The following is a 15781-nucleotide window of genomic DNA, read 5'->3' on the forward strand; positions in this document are numbered from 1 at the left end:
TCCTTCTTCTCCTCATAATTACACAAAGTCTTAAATAGCTCCATCCATTAATCATTTCCTTTGTCAGGGATTATACCCATACGCGCAAAGTGTGCCATTACAAGTCCCAAAAGCGTGGGGCTAATCCATGCTCGATGTTCCATAAAGAGAAGCCCAGTGGTGAGCTCGTATCTCCTCTCTCAGCAGAGATCAAGGTGAAACAAGCTGCGCGTGTCCGCATAAAACGAATGATAAACTTTTAAAACATGTGGCTCGCAAACGCCTTCGTAGTCAGAACAGGCTCCATCATCTGGAAGTCACCCCTTCTTAAAGGCTGCGTTTTAAGGTTCGTCATCGCACAGTTTTTTAAATGAGTGTGCTAGGGGGATTTGCAGATCTGGCCCACTTATCTGCAGAACCTGGCTCCTGCATACTCCAACGTTAACTACAACTACTGTCCTCTCTGGCTTAGGGCTGTGTTCTCCCCAGCTGGGCTGGAGGTCGAGTCCCCAGGGTGCCCCCTCTCCTTGGCTCCCTTCTCACCCCTCCTCTCCTCTTCCCCCCGCCCCGCCCCTCCCCTCCCCCTCTCTCCTCAGAACCCTGCAGGAAGAGTGTGGGCGTGTGGAGGGGCTAGTGCCTGGACGCACCTTGAGGCAGATGCTGGTGTGTTTGAATGATGAGTCAGGAGATGTGGAGGAGTGTGGGGGGGGGCGGTCTGGAGGGAGGACACGAAGGAAGCTGTACGTGCTACATGTCCAGGGGTCCTGATCGGGGGTGCTCTTTAATAGAACCTGGAGAGGTAATTATGGAAGGGGCTAGAAGGTCAGTCCTCCCACTTCACCTCCGCTCTGCGGGGATGGATGGAGAGAGGGATGGGGATGGATGGAGAGAGGGATGGGGATAGTCATCCACTCTTCTCAGAGATGAAAGGCTAGCGGGGGAGGATTTCAACATCACCTCTCTCTGTTTCTGTCTGTTTCTCTTCCCCTCTCTGTCTCCCTCCCTCTCTCTTTGTCTCTCTCTCTTTCTAATCCTAACGAGCAAGATCGGAATGCAATTAAACAATTCTTTTGAATGATCAGGCTCACTTGGGTTCTTAAACTGAATCTAATTAAAGTTTTCGGTTCGATCATTCCTGTGGTTTGCTTTTGCAGACGTGTTCTTTGCAGTGTGGAATAGTATTTCCAATTAAGCTAATTTAATTAAAATGATAAGCCTTCAATTGGCCAACAACTTTGTCGGAGCAAGTTATGGTTTCATTTTAAAAAAAGTAATTAAGACATAAACCTACATAAACTCGGCCTGTCTGTAATCAAATGAAGCACCATAAAAGGGAGGCGTCAATAATCTGATATTACAATTTCCCCAGAATTGTTATTTGTATCAATGTTTATCAATGTTCAATTAAAAAGAGAGATGCTCATGAGTTTAACCAGACGTGTGTCTAATACAAAGCACCTCTAGACAGCCTCAGTTGTGTTATTAACTGGTATAATATTTTTCTATTATGGGAATAATAGTTTTCCATTATGGGGGAAAAAATTTAAATTAACTTCCGACGGCCGAGATCTGGGATAATATGGCATCCATCAAGGAAGCAAAGCAGGTGGAACAGCCCAGACAATTACATCCCCTACCGTCTCATTTCCCCATTGAATACGGGAGAGATATAGAGAGCCCAATGTCTGTGGTCATTGTTAATGAAAGCACCAAATGCAAACAGCCACGGACAGTGGGAAGCAGAATTTCATGAAAGAGAAATTTGCTGTCAAGCTGGCGTTAAAAATACATCAAAAAGTGCATGGAAATAGTCATTTCCTCCACAAGGGATTGAAATGTTAGAAGTAGCCCAAAACAGAGATTAAACAGGATGAGACTGGTAAGTCACATACATACGCACACGCACACACGCACACACAATCTCCTGGGAGAGCTGGCAAGAGTGACTGACTGGGAGATGGAGAAACAGCTGAGAAGAGAGCAGAGACTGGTGAAGAAATTGTCCTTCAGTGCAGACAGAGTTCTCCTCACTATGAGGCAGTGATTGATTGGTTGATGTGGTGATTGACTGATCCTGACAGTAGGGGGAAAGGGCCCACACAGGTAAGGTTTATCTCATAAGCAAAGGAAGGCATGTATCTCTTTCACAAACTGGGACTTTATCCTTTTTTCCCTTGGTTCCATTTCCTCCCTATTTCTCATCATCTTTCGTATGTTAGTATGAACTATTAAACCTTTGCTGGAAGATCAAAAGATGAAAGAGAGTGATGATAATAGGAGAAAAGGGTATACACGCAGGGTGAATTAGAATAGAACAGCACTAGGCTATAGATAATACAGATTAAAGGGAATGTTTGAGTAGATAAAGTCAGAGTTGTGCTGTGCTGTCATCAGCCTGACACGTTATGTAAAACCAGCTCACCAGGCAGGCAGACTGATCCTCCCTATTTACCCAACAGAAAATATCTACTTACAGTATACCTACAAAATCTAAGTACAAAAAGCTAAAAGTAAGTATTTGAAGTTACAAAATCTGTGCATTTTCAGTACACTTCCAATTGTGTATAAAAGATAAATATAATGAAAATATAAAACCTGTAAGTGGAAAAAGAACACTTCATTATCCTAACCTATGCTTGCTTATCTTCTTTTCTTGGGTACGGAGTCAGAGGGATTATCACATGGGATTCTCCATGAATTATTATGGGATTCAATGCAAAGATTATTGTCAGAATGACGTAAATGTGCTGACTGTGCGAGAGGCTGTCTACAGTCACAGCTCTTGAACACTTACTGAAGCTTGTCCAAAACCTGCACCCCAGCAGGACAAGCTTGTCCAAAACCTGCACCAAACCGCCAAGCATCAAATCATTTCAGTCTTTCAACAAGAACCCCTGCTGGGAAGCACAGCTGTCTCCTGATCAGGGAAACCACAAAACACTGAATGAAACGGCTGTTTTGAGGCCAGGGTCATCACTGGGATGGAGTCATGTCTCTGGAATGGAGTCATGTCTCCTTTGAACGTACGAAACCAAGATGCTCACAATTAACTAAGATATCGGTTAACGAAGTTACACTTTGAATGACTGTATCCACTTTGAGGTAGCCTTTTGATGAGAGCTTTTTGAATAAGCCTGGTAAAAAGGTCTTAATTTCAGAGTCTGGGTCTGTCCCAGCGTACAGTTGCCGCTGACATTTTGGAGCTCAATCGATGGACAGTGACCCCCTTCTTCTCAAGCCTCGACCTTTCCAAGCTCAAAAGGCAGCATCTCTCTCTCTCTTCCTCATCTTTCCCTCTTCATCTCCCTTATCCCCTTCTCTCTAAACTGTACACACTCTTTCAAGTGGGCACAAACAATCTGTTCATTTTTTCAAAGAGCCTTTGATAGCCAAACAAATGAGAACGTCTTTACTTATTGATGCTGAGCTTCGCCCGTGGAGAAACGTAGGCTGGACGAACTCTGGCTTGAGATGAAAACACCAAAGTCAGGTACCGTCTAAGCAGGTATCTTCCAGCACAGCTGGAGCAAAACCACATTTCTTTTATTTAGATATTTAATTTAGTCTTTTATTCAGTCCCAGGTCTGTACGATGGTCAAGGGATAGCACAGGTTTTATGGAAGAGTGGTTCTGTGGTACTTTACCTTTCTCATGATGTGGAGTGGATGGAGTTCTGGACTAGATGTGTTTTTATAACCATGAAATGTCACTGAGTCCAGGCCTCAGGTAAAGTCAGTTCCAGCTGTCGCAGACCCGGCCCAGGAGCCAGCAGGTAACATCAATATTGATGGCACACGTTCAAACTGCTGTGTCCTAACCATGCGTGAAAAACTCAATCTGAAGGTTCATCCTGCGACAGCACCCCACCCCACCCAGCCATGCTGGTCCGGGAGGTGGGGGTGGCAGTGGGGTGCTCGTAACACAAGTGTCCTGAGCTTGTTGGAGGTGTGGGAGAAATTAAAAGATTGAGCACGAATGAATCCCAATCAGAAGATCAAATATTACCTCATTATTGCAGCCTTGTATTATATTATCCATTGTTATCTCATATAATGCTGTTATAATATTGTTGCCTTCATTTTGTTGATTCATATTGATTCTTGTGTTGTTGCTTTTTAAACAAGCAGCTTCTAACTATTTTCAAGGCCTACTGCAGGAGTCCAAATGAGGGAATCAAACCCTGGTCCCACACAGGGTTTTGTTCATTTAAACTCATGATGTTTCACCCACACCAGAACCTCAACACTTTCCCTAGACTCAAACATCAATAACATCAGGATTCTACACTCCGGACTGTAGATTGCAAAGAGTCAATACCAGTCCTAGAATCAATAGACCATTTCAGGTCCAGGCTGGGTGGAATTGTTACAGCAGAATTGAATTGTTAACCTTCATCCAACATGCAACAGATGTTACTCCCATGCACTTTTTGTACAATGTTTGAACAGTGTTGGATTTGCTGTGCATCTCTCCTTAACCCTCGTGCTGCCTTCGGGTCACATGACCCAAAGGTTCATAACGAACCATCGTTGTGTTTACCCAATTTTACCCAATACAAAAACAAATTAAAATAATTTTCTTTTAACCTTTGCAATGTGGGGGGTCTGAGACAGCCCAACGGTTAAAAGAAAATGCTTCACTTTGTCTTTGTATGCGGTAAATCTGTCGCAATACGACGGTGGGTCACAATGACTGATGGGTCAGAATGACCCGAAGATAACACAAGGGTTAAAGGTTGGGAATGACCATCAACCTGGAGACACTATCAAATATCCTGACCTGGATCATAAACTGGAGTCCTTGGGCTCCAACCTGTCCACTACTGAGGGTTTCGATGATACCTTGTTTCCTGTCCACAGTATACTAAAGGGTATCACAGCGTTGGAGATTTGATCAAATACATTGTCGTGTAAATCGCCCAGAAGTTGTTTACTGCCCCAGGTGAAATTTACATTCAAGTTGCCCTTTAGATTATTTGAGTTTGTATTACAATGCAAAGTGTCATTTAAAACCCACATCTTAGGCAATGCATTTCTTTGGCTTTTACACTTCCATGCAAGCCCAAAAAAGCGGATTAAACCGATCTTTTCTTCATTCGTAAACATTCTAACTCCTCATAGCGGGTTGACGCGGAGCGTGAGAGCTTAAATGCAGCTCGATCCTTAACTCCAGATGCAATGGCAGACAAGCTCTAGCTGGCGAGACCGCACTGTGTACCCGATGAAATGCAGCTTCATTGGAACTGGAGTTTCCTACGCAAATGGGGTCCACAAAAAGAGAGTGTGAGTGAAAGATATAGAAAGTAAGAGAGAGATATTTAGAGTAGGCATAGACGTCTTTCACAGACTCATGGTGCACCTACCCACAACAGTGTCGTACGTGTCAAATATGAACCCATGCTAGTTAAAGCACCGAAAAAATGACTTAGCTTTAATATTTTACCAGAAAGATGAGGCAGATGTTAGTAGCCTATTCCTAGACGGGAAGTAGGAATAGGCTAAGTGGGACTGGAACATGATATTAAAGGGAATGCGGTGTTGTATCTGTCACTTGTTATTTCAATGCTGTAAATAACAACTAGTAATTCTCTCGCATCAGTGTTGCGCGAGAGGCACACACAGCTGGAGAGTCGGTAGAGCGCAAGGCATCATTGGTTGAGAAATCATGCATGTGATAGTCCTGACTACGCACAAGTAAACTGGCTTCAACGAGTCCCTTGTTGGCCAGTGGCTACTCACACCTACCACTCTGCTTGCTTGCGCGGATTGCCAAAGCACACGGCGATTTCAACCGTTTTCCTCCGTTTTCTCTACCGGAGCTGTCCAGGTGCTGAAACATGAATCAAAGTGCCGGAGCAGCACAGAAGGTCCGCCGACTTTCATCCACAAGTGCTAAGGTAAGAAGATGCGCTTATCAAAGTTGCCGTGTTGTTTACCATGGCTGGTTTAGTGAACAATCCGTGTCACGTTCTCACAAGTTTATGGTGCGATCTTTTGACTTTTTTGATTCGAAACGCACGTGGTTAATGTTGTTCACAGCAGTCTGAAAAAGGAAAAGTTGTATTCTCTTCCTGAATATCTGTAACATAAAAGCCCAATAATTGTTGAATTGTTGCCACTTAAACGCCACACGCGGACAAGTGGACGTCTTCTTTAATAAAGTTTGTCTCCGACGTCAAAATGCAGTTAGGCTATTTTTCGTGATGTCGTTTGTATTACTTATGCATTGGCACAGCGTTGGATAAATAATTTACCTAGAGGAAGGACACATGTTCCCTCTCTCAGGACCGTCTTTGAGTACCTCCTGTAGGAGAGAATTAAATTATTAATGAGACCAAGGGATGTTAGGTAGAATGTCTAGATGTAGGGGTGAATTGCCTTGCCCAAGGACACAATGTAATGCTGCATAGCCAGGAATCGAACCGGCAACCTTCTGATTACTAGCCCGATTCCCTAACGGCTCAGCCACCTGATTCCCTGATCAGCACTGACTGATTTGAGTGCACTAACTTTCTGTAGGATTCTGTATTCCATTTTTCTACATCCTTCTCTCTCAGTCTGTCTATTTACCCCAGTGTGTGTCTGTTTATGTGTGTGTGTGTGTGTGTGTGTGTGTGTGTGTGAGAGAGAGAGAGAGAGAGAGAGAGAGAGAGACGGAGAGCTTGGATCGGGGATTACTGTGATTATGAGTGCTATGGGGAAAGGATGAACCATGTGAAGACCCCATCGGCATGTTTGTTTTGGCAGGATTTATAGCCACGTCTCTAGACACCCCACAATCCTATAGCTTTCCTCTGCATAAAACACCAGTGGTTTCTTTAACTAATACAGTATACACACAACCCCTACACAATGTGGTTTGAAACAGCCATGAAACAGAGGAATACGATTTAGCGCGCTTTCTCCCTTGAGATGAAACAGAAGTTGTAGAGCATACGCTCCCCAAGGCTGTAGAATTGTGCATTTACTTTCTCACTTCCAAAGTAATTACACCGGGGGTTGGTTGAGAGGGTTACTTCAGCCTAGTGTAAGGGCGGATCTGCAGTGTTGTTCATACATGTTCGTTCTGGATGGACCGTGAAGGGGGAGAGACAGGTCAACAGGAACGAAGGAGGATCAGAAGACATCACACTTGTCCTGGCACTATGCAGATGGCTCTTCTTGCCCAGGTGTCTGTTACCTGACAACATGTTTAAATATGAAGCAGGTTTCAACGTTGGCCCTCAAGTAAATATTTGGATTGCTGTTTATTTTCTGAAACCACATTTTTGTTAAACATTGCAACTGGAGGGGATGAAGCACTTTAGATCACGAAAAGGAAAGTTGGTCTTATATAATGAGCATATGCTTTGAGCTAAGAATAGTAAGTGGGCCAAGATATCTCAAGCTCTCCTCAGAGAATGTTTGTTGAGCTCTCACCTTGACAATGCAGTGGTTACTCAGAGACAAATACTGTAAAGTACAATCAGAAAAATACTGTAAAGTACAATCAGAAAAATACTGTAAAGTACAATCAGACAAATACTGTAAAGTACAATCAGACAAATACTGTAAAGTACAATCAGAAACAGACTTGTCTTTGAGTTGACATTGTACAATGTTTATCCCCAGATCATCATTTCATCCAATAACAGTAATATCATAGATGAGTTGTACATCTCTGGCAATAGGCAACAAATCCCTGAAGCTTTGAGTTGAAAAGGATTAAGGGAATCACAGTCCTTGTATCCATACATTTTGTATGGTTTTCTTGGAAGTAACTGTGAAATAAAAACAGATGAGCTTCTAGTGTTTGCGTGGCCTTCAGGGGCTGTTGTTGTAGACAAGTCTCCAAAGCCCACAGCCAGGATTTCCAATCCCTGTGATGTTTATCTCTATTCAGGGAGACAAGCGGCTAGCTAAGTCAACAATGTGTTTTGTTGACAGGAGAGTGAAACTGTGCTAAGAACTGTTGTGGGTTGAAAAGTATCTTTTAGAACGTCTGTTGGCTGGTGATTACGTCAGGCAAGTGTATGTATTTGTTCATTAGGTGACCATGTGCACACGTGCCATCTGCAGCACTTGTGCACATGGGCTCGGACGAAAAACGTGCATTTATATCTGGGCATGAACATTGCGCAATGTGCTGGAATGAAAAGTTGAGGATTGCTGGAGATTTAAACAAAAGTCAAAAGTTGTCTCCTTGTTGTTTTTATCTAGTGGTCCGCCACAAATCCATGAGTTAAGTCCTTGTATTGAGCTGAGTCCAGGTTATGTGTTGACTTGCTGTCCCGTAAGCTTCTTATGACTTATGTCTTCCAATGACATTGGACAACAAGGGGGAAACAGTACCTAATACGTCTTGGGATGTCCCGGTCATTTTACGAGGTCCAACAGTATTGAAATGCTGTTTTGATAAGATGGAGCATATCGTCATGTGACCTCCTGTAGTGGACACTGGTGTCAGGAGAGGCCATCCTGCTCTTTGGATTTATTTTGTCCAATTGAGAGGACATCCTGGACTTTCTAATGATGTCACATATTTTGACAACCTCCGAAATAGCCGTGTAATTGTCGTTAGTTCATTAAGACAGATGCATAACAATAGCTAATAAGGAAACTATGTTGTGACATCCCTATTCCTTACAATATGTTCATTATCCCAACCCAAACACTTATCTTATGTAAAATGTATACATTTTAAAAGCTTTTTTCCGTGTGTGTGGAGAATACATTTCAAATCCTCCCACATTTCCATGACAAGAGTTTGACTCAGAACTGGATAATCGCAGCACTTCCAGAGAAGAGAAGACAAAGCGCAGCCCCAGCCGGCTTCGTCTTCCAGTTGTCAAAACACATGACATGACATTTCAAGCTCAGCGTTATGCTTTCCCAGTTAAATGCTAGACCGTTTTTTAAAACCGTAATGTTCTCACTGTGCCGTCCAACATCTTTTATCTGTCTCTTCACGGGCAGAAGCAGCAGTGCTCTGGCGTTACTATGGCACCGGCAGGGGACTCGGTCCCAGTCTCTCCCTGAGAAGACATGATTGCAGTTTCCCCACAGTGTCGTGGATCTCTCTGGCTCTCACGTATGGCCAGGCCTTCCATGAGGATTGAAGCCCTGTCATGCAATTCCCACCTACAGTGTGATGTTTCATAGCACAGGTGTGTGGAGTCTTTCCTATGGGAGGATGACCACTGAAAAACCAAAATGTCATCCAGCAGGTCTGGAAAGAAACTGGAGTTCTTTGGATCATGTCTTAGAAACAGATGACATGATTTTGGCTTTTTCTTTGAGGGTTGATCAGTTGGTTGGTCGGTTCATTGGTCGGTCCACACAAATATCCCCACCCTTTGGTGCATGCTTGTATGTTGAAGAATTGTATGTATTATTCTCTAGTGCTAATTCACTCTGGTTGTAGTCAACTCTTATACAGAATCAACCGTTCCTATTTCAAGAATGGATATTGTTTATACAGGAACAATAGTAGAAAAAAATACAATAATTAAGATCACTGCATTCATATTGTGTGCTTGAAAGTAGTGTTTCAAATGTGTTCCATATTCACATCTCAATAGGACTGTTTCCATTCAGAAAATAGATCTGTTGCATAAACAGCGATTCGCGTTTAAAAATGCAAAGCTTTCTCAAATGCCATTCTCAGTAATAAAAGCTTGTTATATGTGTGATTATGTAACACAGACCAGCTAGGAGAAAACCAGCCTCAAATAATGATCCTTGTCCCCTTGAATAAGTGACGCTGAAGACGTCTCAAATAGAGATCGTAATTATGCTATTCAACGGTGAAACTCTCTTAAAACTGCAAGAGGGCCTTTCATTCATGGTTATTTTAGTTATGATACCATTCCTCTTTTCCCACTTCCTCTCCTGATCCGCTTCACATCTGGTGGATATAGATAGCCGAAGAGCTCCGAAAGCACAGAGAGTTGAGATCATTATCACCACTTAGAAGGTGACGAGAAAAACATAACAGGATATTTGAGCTCTTTGAAAATGAGGGATGGCACCAAAAACAGCAAGATGAGAGATTCAAAGTGGGCTTGTCAGGTTGAGAGAAGGAGAACTGTGGCAGCGCTAAAATAGAACAAAGGCCCAACAGTGAGCAGGGAAACCTGCCTAGAGAAGCTGCTCAGAGCTAAGCTGCTCTGGGAAGCAGAGATTGGGAAGAAGGTTCCAGCAGATACCCTGAGCCCCCAGACAGCGCACCCAGCAGATAGGCCCAGCCCCAGGGACAGGATCAGAACCCAGAGAGGGCTGGGAACCTGAGTGGCTGAGATCTTCCAAGTCCAGCTACAACTCTCCCACGGGAGTGTTCTGTGAAAAAACTGAATGGGATTAGTGCTTTTTCTGCTTCGCTCTGAGAAATGTCACCTATTAGTAAATCACCTCAGACACAGGCTGGAAGCTGTAATCACTGCAGGATGTTTTTTTCTGGATAAGTCGAAGTCCGGTTCTGATGTTGACTACAAACACACCACAATCATGGAATGATCAACCAGGGCCAGATATTTTAAGGTTTTTGACCAAGATCTGCTTGTGGCACATTCCATGAGGCACCTGGGAGAGACTAATGATGAGCTGAACTGTATGTATGCAGATTTCCTCATCAAGTCACACGGCATTCAGTGACAAGATGCAGTGTAAGCTAAATGCGCGTAAGGTATTTGTCATTTGTGACTACCGCTCATTCCAGTCACAATCCTCCCTTTGTTGGGCCAAGGATAGATTAAAACCACCCATTCACAGGAACAGATGGTACTTTCTCAACACCTGTGAATAGTGATTGTCAGAACAGTTGATAGTTTTCCAGAAAACATTCCTTTGTGTACTGTAGCCTGAAAGAAAGTGTGCCGCTAGCTTTCACAGCACCTTGTCAGGTAATGAAGCGTCTGGAAAACGGTGTCCATGTAAAAAGTAGTTAAGAACTAACAAGCACAACATACCAAGTAAACAAAACAGAGATAACGTAGAGGAAAACACTGTCAGAAGATGGCCTAGTTTTTCTCACTGGTGATTTATACATACTTCCTTTGCGCCAAGAACCGGGGAGTCAGGTGGCTGAGCGGTGAGGGAAGCGGGCTAGTAATCCGAAGGTCGCCAGTTCGATTCCCGGTCATGCCAACTGACGTTGTGTCCTTGGGCAAGGCACTTCACCCTACTTGCCTCAGGGGAATGTCCCTGTACTTACTGTAAGTCGCTCTGGATAAGAGCGTCTGCTAAATGACTAAATGTAAATGTAACCTCTCATGGGAGTAGCTACCAAACGCTTCTACCACTAAAAGGATGTTTTAAAATGATAGTTTTTTAACTGCATTGTAGCTGATGTATTCTTTATGAACAGAGGCAGAAGGAGGGTTGCTTTCTTCCTGATGACACTTTTCATGGTGATTAGGTGATCATGTCTTAGTTTTCCCTCTAGAGGCTGGTAAGAAGAGGTAAACGTTCTGGACGTAGCAGAACAGAGTGATTTCCCAGTCTGATCGCTGAGCCCCTTCAGACTTCTGAAACAGATTATTTCCAATTGTTTCGTCCCTCTCCCACCCTACCATGAACTTCACCGCTGTAGGCTTGTTGCAGTAACCAGGCTATACGAAGACCTGTGTTCCCTGTAAGACAAAAAGCCTTCCCCACACACACTGCTTATCTCTACTTCAACGACACACACACACACACCAACACATCCTTCTCACAAAAACTATTGATCGGGTTAAGCCTCAGACCAACACCTCCTCCATGTGACCCACCCTAACCATGTTCTCCTCTCATCACCCTTCCTCGTCCTCTCCTTCAGCCTTTGTCCTTCCTGGACCTTCTCACAGACACCTCTAATCTACCTCTCCTTCCCATCCGTATCTGATCGCTGGAGATGTGCTGAATGTTGTGCTGCTTGGCCTGTGTGTTCCTCTGCCTCCCCCTCCTCTGCACCCTTGTCCTTGGTTTCTTATCTGCGAGGGCCGTTGGACCACCAGCAGAGCGTGTGTGCGCCGGCTGTGCGATCTGCGAGTCAAAGCTCTGAGAGATCTAAGATCTGTAGAGGAGACCTCGCAGTAACGATGCATTTGATGTTGCACGGCTATCCTGCTCATTACAATAATCTCTAAAATACTTTCTCCTTAGGATACGCACACGCACACACACTCATGCACACCAAGCACACATACACACACCACACACAAACACACAACTTTGAAGAGCCGAAAAAAACGTAAGGAACAAATCCTCCCTCCTCAGCCGCTCACCGCCGTGCATCTCAAACAGGCAGCTTTCGGCCCGAGGAAGAAGCGTCAGCGTCAGGAGAGAGACATGAACCAGAGACCCTTGGTTTAGTATCGATTCATCTCTCAGTGTGTCTCAAAACAATCAAATTCAGGTTGGTTCAAATCCTAGAGACTATTTTGGGCGTCTGTAAGCTGGAATAAGGCTTCAGAGAGAGATCAAGGTTCTTTTCTTTTTTTTCAGAAAAGATGGGATGTTCTTTCCCCAAGTCTTCACTAGTCTCTCCGCCCGCTGGTGCTGAAATGTCTTCACTCCAAACTGCTTCCATCGTTTTCCGTAGTTGTAGAATTATGTCTCTAATGTTTTTTGAGTTGATATGGTTCAGTAGTGTTTCATATTTTGAGTTTAGTCTCACCCTGATGGTTTAGTCCCAGGGTTTGCAGGCTTCAGTGGGAATCTTCTCACGGCGTATGGCAGAGTATTGACTGATTTGTTCCAGCGTAGTCACGTGACCATCCTGCTCAGGTGTTTGAGTGATCGCTCCTCCAGAGGAGTCTCTGATGAGATGATCCATCACACGCTGACGTCGTAATTAGACACACAAATCAGCCCTGCAACCCAGGCCTCTCTCTCTCCCAACCCAGGCCTCTCTCTCTCCCAACCCAGGCCTCTCTCTCTCCCAACCCAGGCCTCTCTCTCTCCCAACCCAGGCCTCTCTCTCTCCCAACGCCAGGAGAACACGCTCCAACAACCACAGACTTCTGAGAACGACTATGAATCATTAGGCTCCGCTCTGTCCCGCGTGTGTGCAGCGCGCTGCCGACCCGCTTTACATTACCTCAGGACACTGAGCCATCAGTCATGAGTTACAGTGTGTAGCTCACACAAACGGGTCAATTACATAGGCCACTTACATTCAAGTATTTGAAAGTAATTTGGGGTGTGTTCGATTCGTATCACAGTTGGTCCTTGCCAACTGCCGATCCACTGGTTTCAGTGCAGTACGGAAGACAAATGAAATGCGCCCTGGTCTCATGCGAGTAGTGATTAACCCAATGCAACCTCCAGTTAAAGATAACCCCAGCCCGGTCTGATGAGCTTGTGGTTTCACTTTCCTGGGATTCGGTAGCGTAGAGTGATAGAGTTAAGCAACTTTATACTCATGCTGCCACGGTCCAAGTGAAACTTACCTGCCTCATCGCGTCACTGTAGAAGCATCAACATTTGATATGTGTGGGTATGTGTTTGTGTGTGTGTGTTGGTGTGTTTGTGTGCGTGTGTTGGTGTGTTTGTGTGTGTGTTCTGCATTTGGATGACTTGGCTGTGTGAGGAGATGTCAGGAGTGTCTGTGTGATGAGAGCTCCCCTAGTCACACCCAGCCTGATTACAGTAACACCCCGCTGCTCAAGGTATAACCAGAGGATATACAGCCCACCTACACAACATGAGTCACTTGAAGACAAAACAGCTCTACTCTTTTCACTGTGAGACTTTAGATTTCGATCACACTTAAGATAGAGTGCGATGCTGTTTTCGTTGCACGGTACGGTGTCATATCCCAGTTGAGATGTTGTTGCCGTGCTGTAGTCGAGACGTTATTGCACGAAGCCTGGGTGTGTGTCTGTGACCGACCTCGAGGCTTGTTAGACAGAATCAGCTCTGTGAACGCCCTCATGCTGGGGACTGATAGTCCTCACTAACCAGGCTCCCGTATCTGATCTATGCAGTGAGGCCCTCAGAGATCACTACTTCCTGGTAGATGTATTCACTGACTGGGATTTGTTTGACTTGAAGAGCTTTCGATGTGTTTTCATCTTGTTGCATAACAGATAATCTACTCACGATCACACACGCTCACAGAAACACACATACACACACGCTCACAGCACCCACACACAGACACACACACACAGACACACACACACACAGCACATACTTGATATTCAGAGCTGGCATAGAGACCTATATGTGACCAGCATCCTCTGAGGTATTTCTATAATCTGCTGGATTACATCAAATAAGTAGAATTCACGGTCAGTGATATCATTAATTAAGTCTTGCCCATCTCTGCTAGAGAGACGTCCATCTCTGTGTTCTCAGCAGCTTGACAGAGAGAAGAGTTACTGTAAATCCAGTGTCTGGGAATGATCGTGTATAGAATTATCTAAAGTTCATGAAATTGACTATGAAATCTAGATTTATTCCACAATGCCTAAATGTGATGATATGCTGTATCTGGCTACTCTGGCAGTGGTTTTCTGCTCTGTCACAGTTGCTCCATATTCACACACATTTATAACATACATCTTCTTTTATTGCTAGTATTTTGCCCTGTATGCTATTGCGTCTGCTGTGAAACCACTGAGCTGGAAGGGATACATTCACCCAGATCAAATTGACATTTCTTAAAGTTCTCTGGAACCGTCACTGCAGATTTATAGAGGACCACATCATGGAAGCGGACCTATAAAAGCACGCTACGAGTAAAATGATTTATCCTGGTGTTAAAACGATGGGTGAATTGACAGAGACTTGGTTGAGAGGACTAACAGACACCAAAGTTGTCATTTTACCATAACTACATCTCTTCTTTTCTGCATTGTAGCACTCAGGATGTCATACCACATGTAGAAACAGTTCTACAATCACAGATGGAGAGGTAATCAGGCAGGAAGTGGAGCCAGTGTTTATAAATCACATGTGGGGTTTGATAAAAGGACCATTAAGTACCTGAAGGATCTATGATGTAATTTGCCACATAAAATTGCTGCCTTGGGACATTTAGAGGTTGCAGAGCAACGGTATAGATCTGAGCCTGTGTGGATAGATTCTAGAGTCAGAGGTTTATTTGCAGCTAGAAGGGATGGAGGGAGAGATAGAGAGGGAGAGAGAGTGTGTGTGAGTGAGAGAGAGAGGGAGAGTGTGTGTGAGTGAGTGAGAGAGGGACAGAGAGTGTGAGTGAGTGAGTGAGTGAGTGAGAGAGAGAAAAACCAGTGTTTGCATTTGTACACCAACACATGAGCATGTCTTAAATCATTAACAGTGGTAATAAATCCATACTCCAATACCGATACTTAAAATCAGTGATTTGCATTAACAACCCTGCACTCGAGAACACTAAGTGAAACACACACACCAAGGTATCACGGCATTGTTCCCTAGAGTACAGTTCTGGAGACTGACAGCCATGCACTGGTGACAGACTTCAGAACAGCTGTGGTTGCGCATGGACACAGTGACACATGGACACAGTGACACATAGACACAATGACACAATGACACATAGACACAATGACACATAGACACAATGACACATAGACAAAACAGTACTAATAGATAATTTAATTATGTCATCCACAACCATCCAACATGAGTACCTTCTCCTGTTTTTGTGCTCCTATATTTGCAAGCATCTTGCTTTCATGTCTTGTTTGACTCTTGGGGTAATCTGTGTTCAGACAGGCCACACTCTCACACAGTCCTATAGGCCACACCCACGCTTGCACGCATTCACCCTCACAGTAGACATGAAGCGTTAATAGGGGGACAGTACTAGATGTGCAGGTATGCAAATCAGAGGCTGA

At 44.2% G+C, this 15781-nt stretch overlaps 1 protein-coding gene across 1 annotated transcript in view; it reads left to right on the top strand.

Annotated features, from left to right (window-relative positions):
* The first annotated feature begins 5706 nt into the window (after positions 1-5706).
* Positions 5707-15781, top strand: part of LOC134016109 (inactive dipeptidyl peptidase 10-like) — a 65175-nt gene continuing 55100 nt past the window's right edge. The window contains exon 1 of the mRNA XM_062455518.1: positions 5707-5875. Within this exon, the coding sequence (XP_062311502.1) occupies positions 5816-5875 (60 nt within the window). The 5' untranslated portion in view covers positions 5707-5815. The remainder of the gene's footprint in view (positions 5876-15781) is intronic.

This window comes from Osmerus eperlanus, chromosome 3 (genome assembly GCF_963692335.1).
Source record: "Osmerus eperlanus chromosome 3, fOsmEpe2.1, whole genome shotgun sequence".
NCBI classification, from domain to species: Eukaryota; Metazoa; Chordata; class Actinopteri; order Osmeriformes; family Osmeridae; genus Osmerus; species Osmerus eperlanus.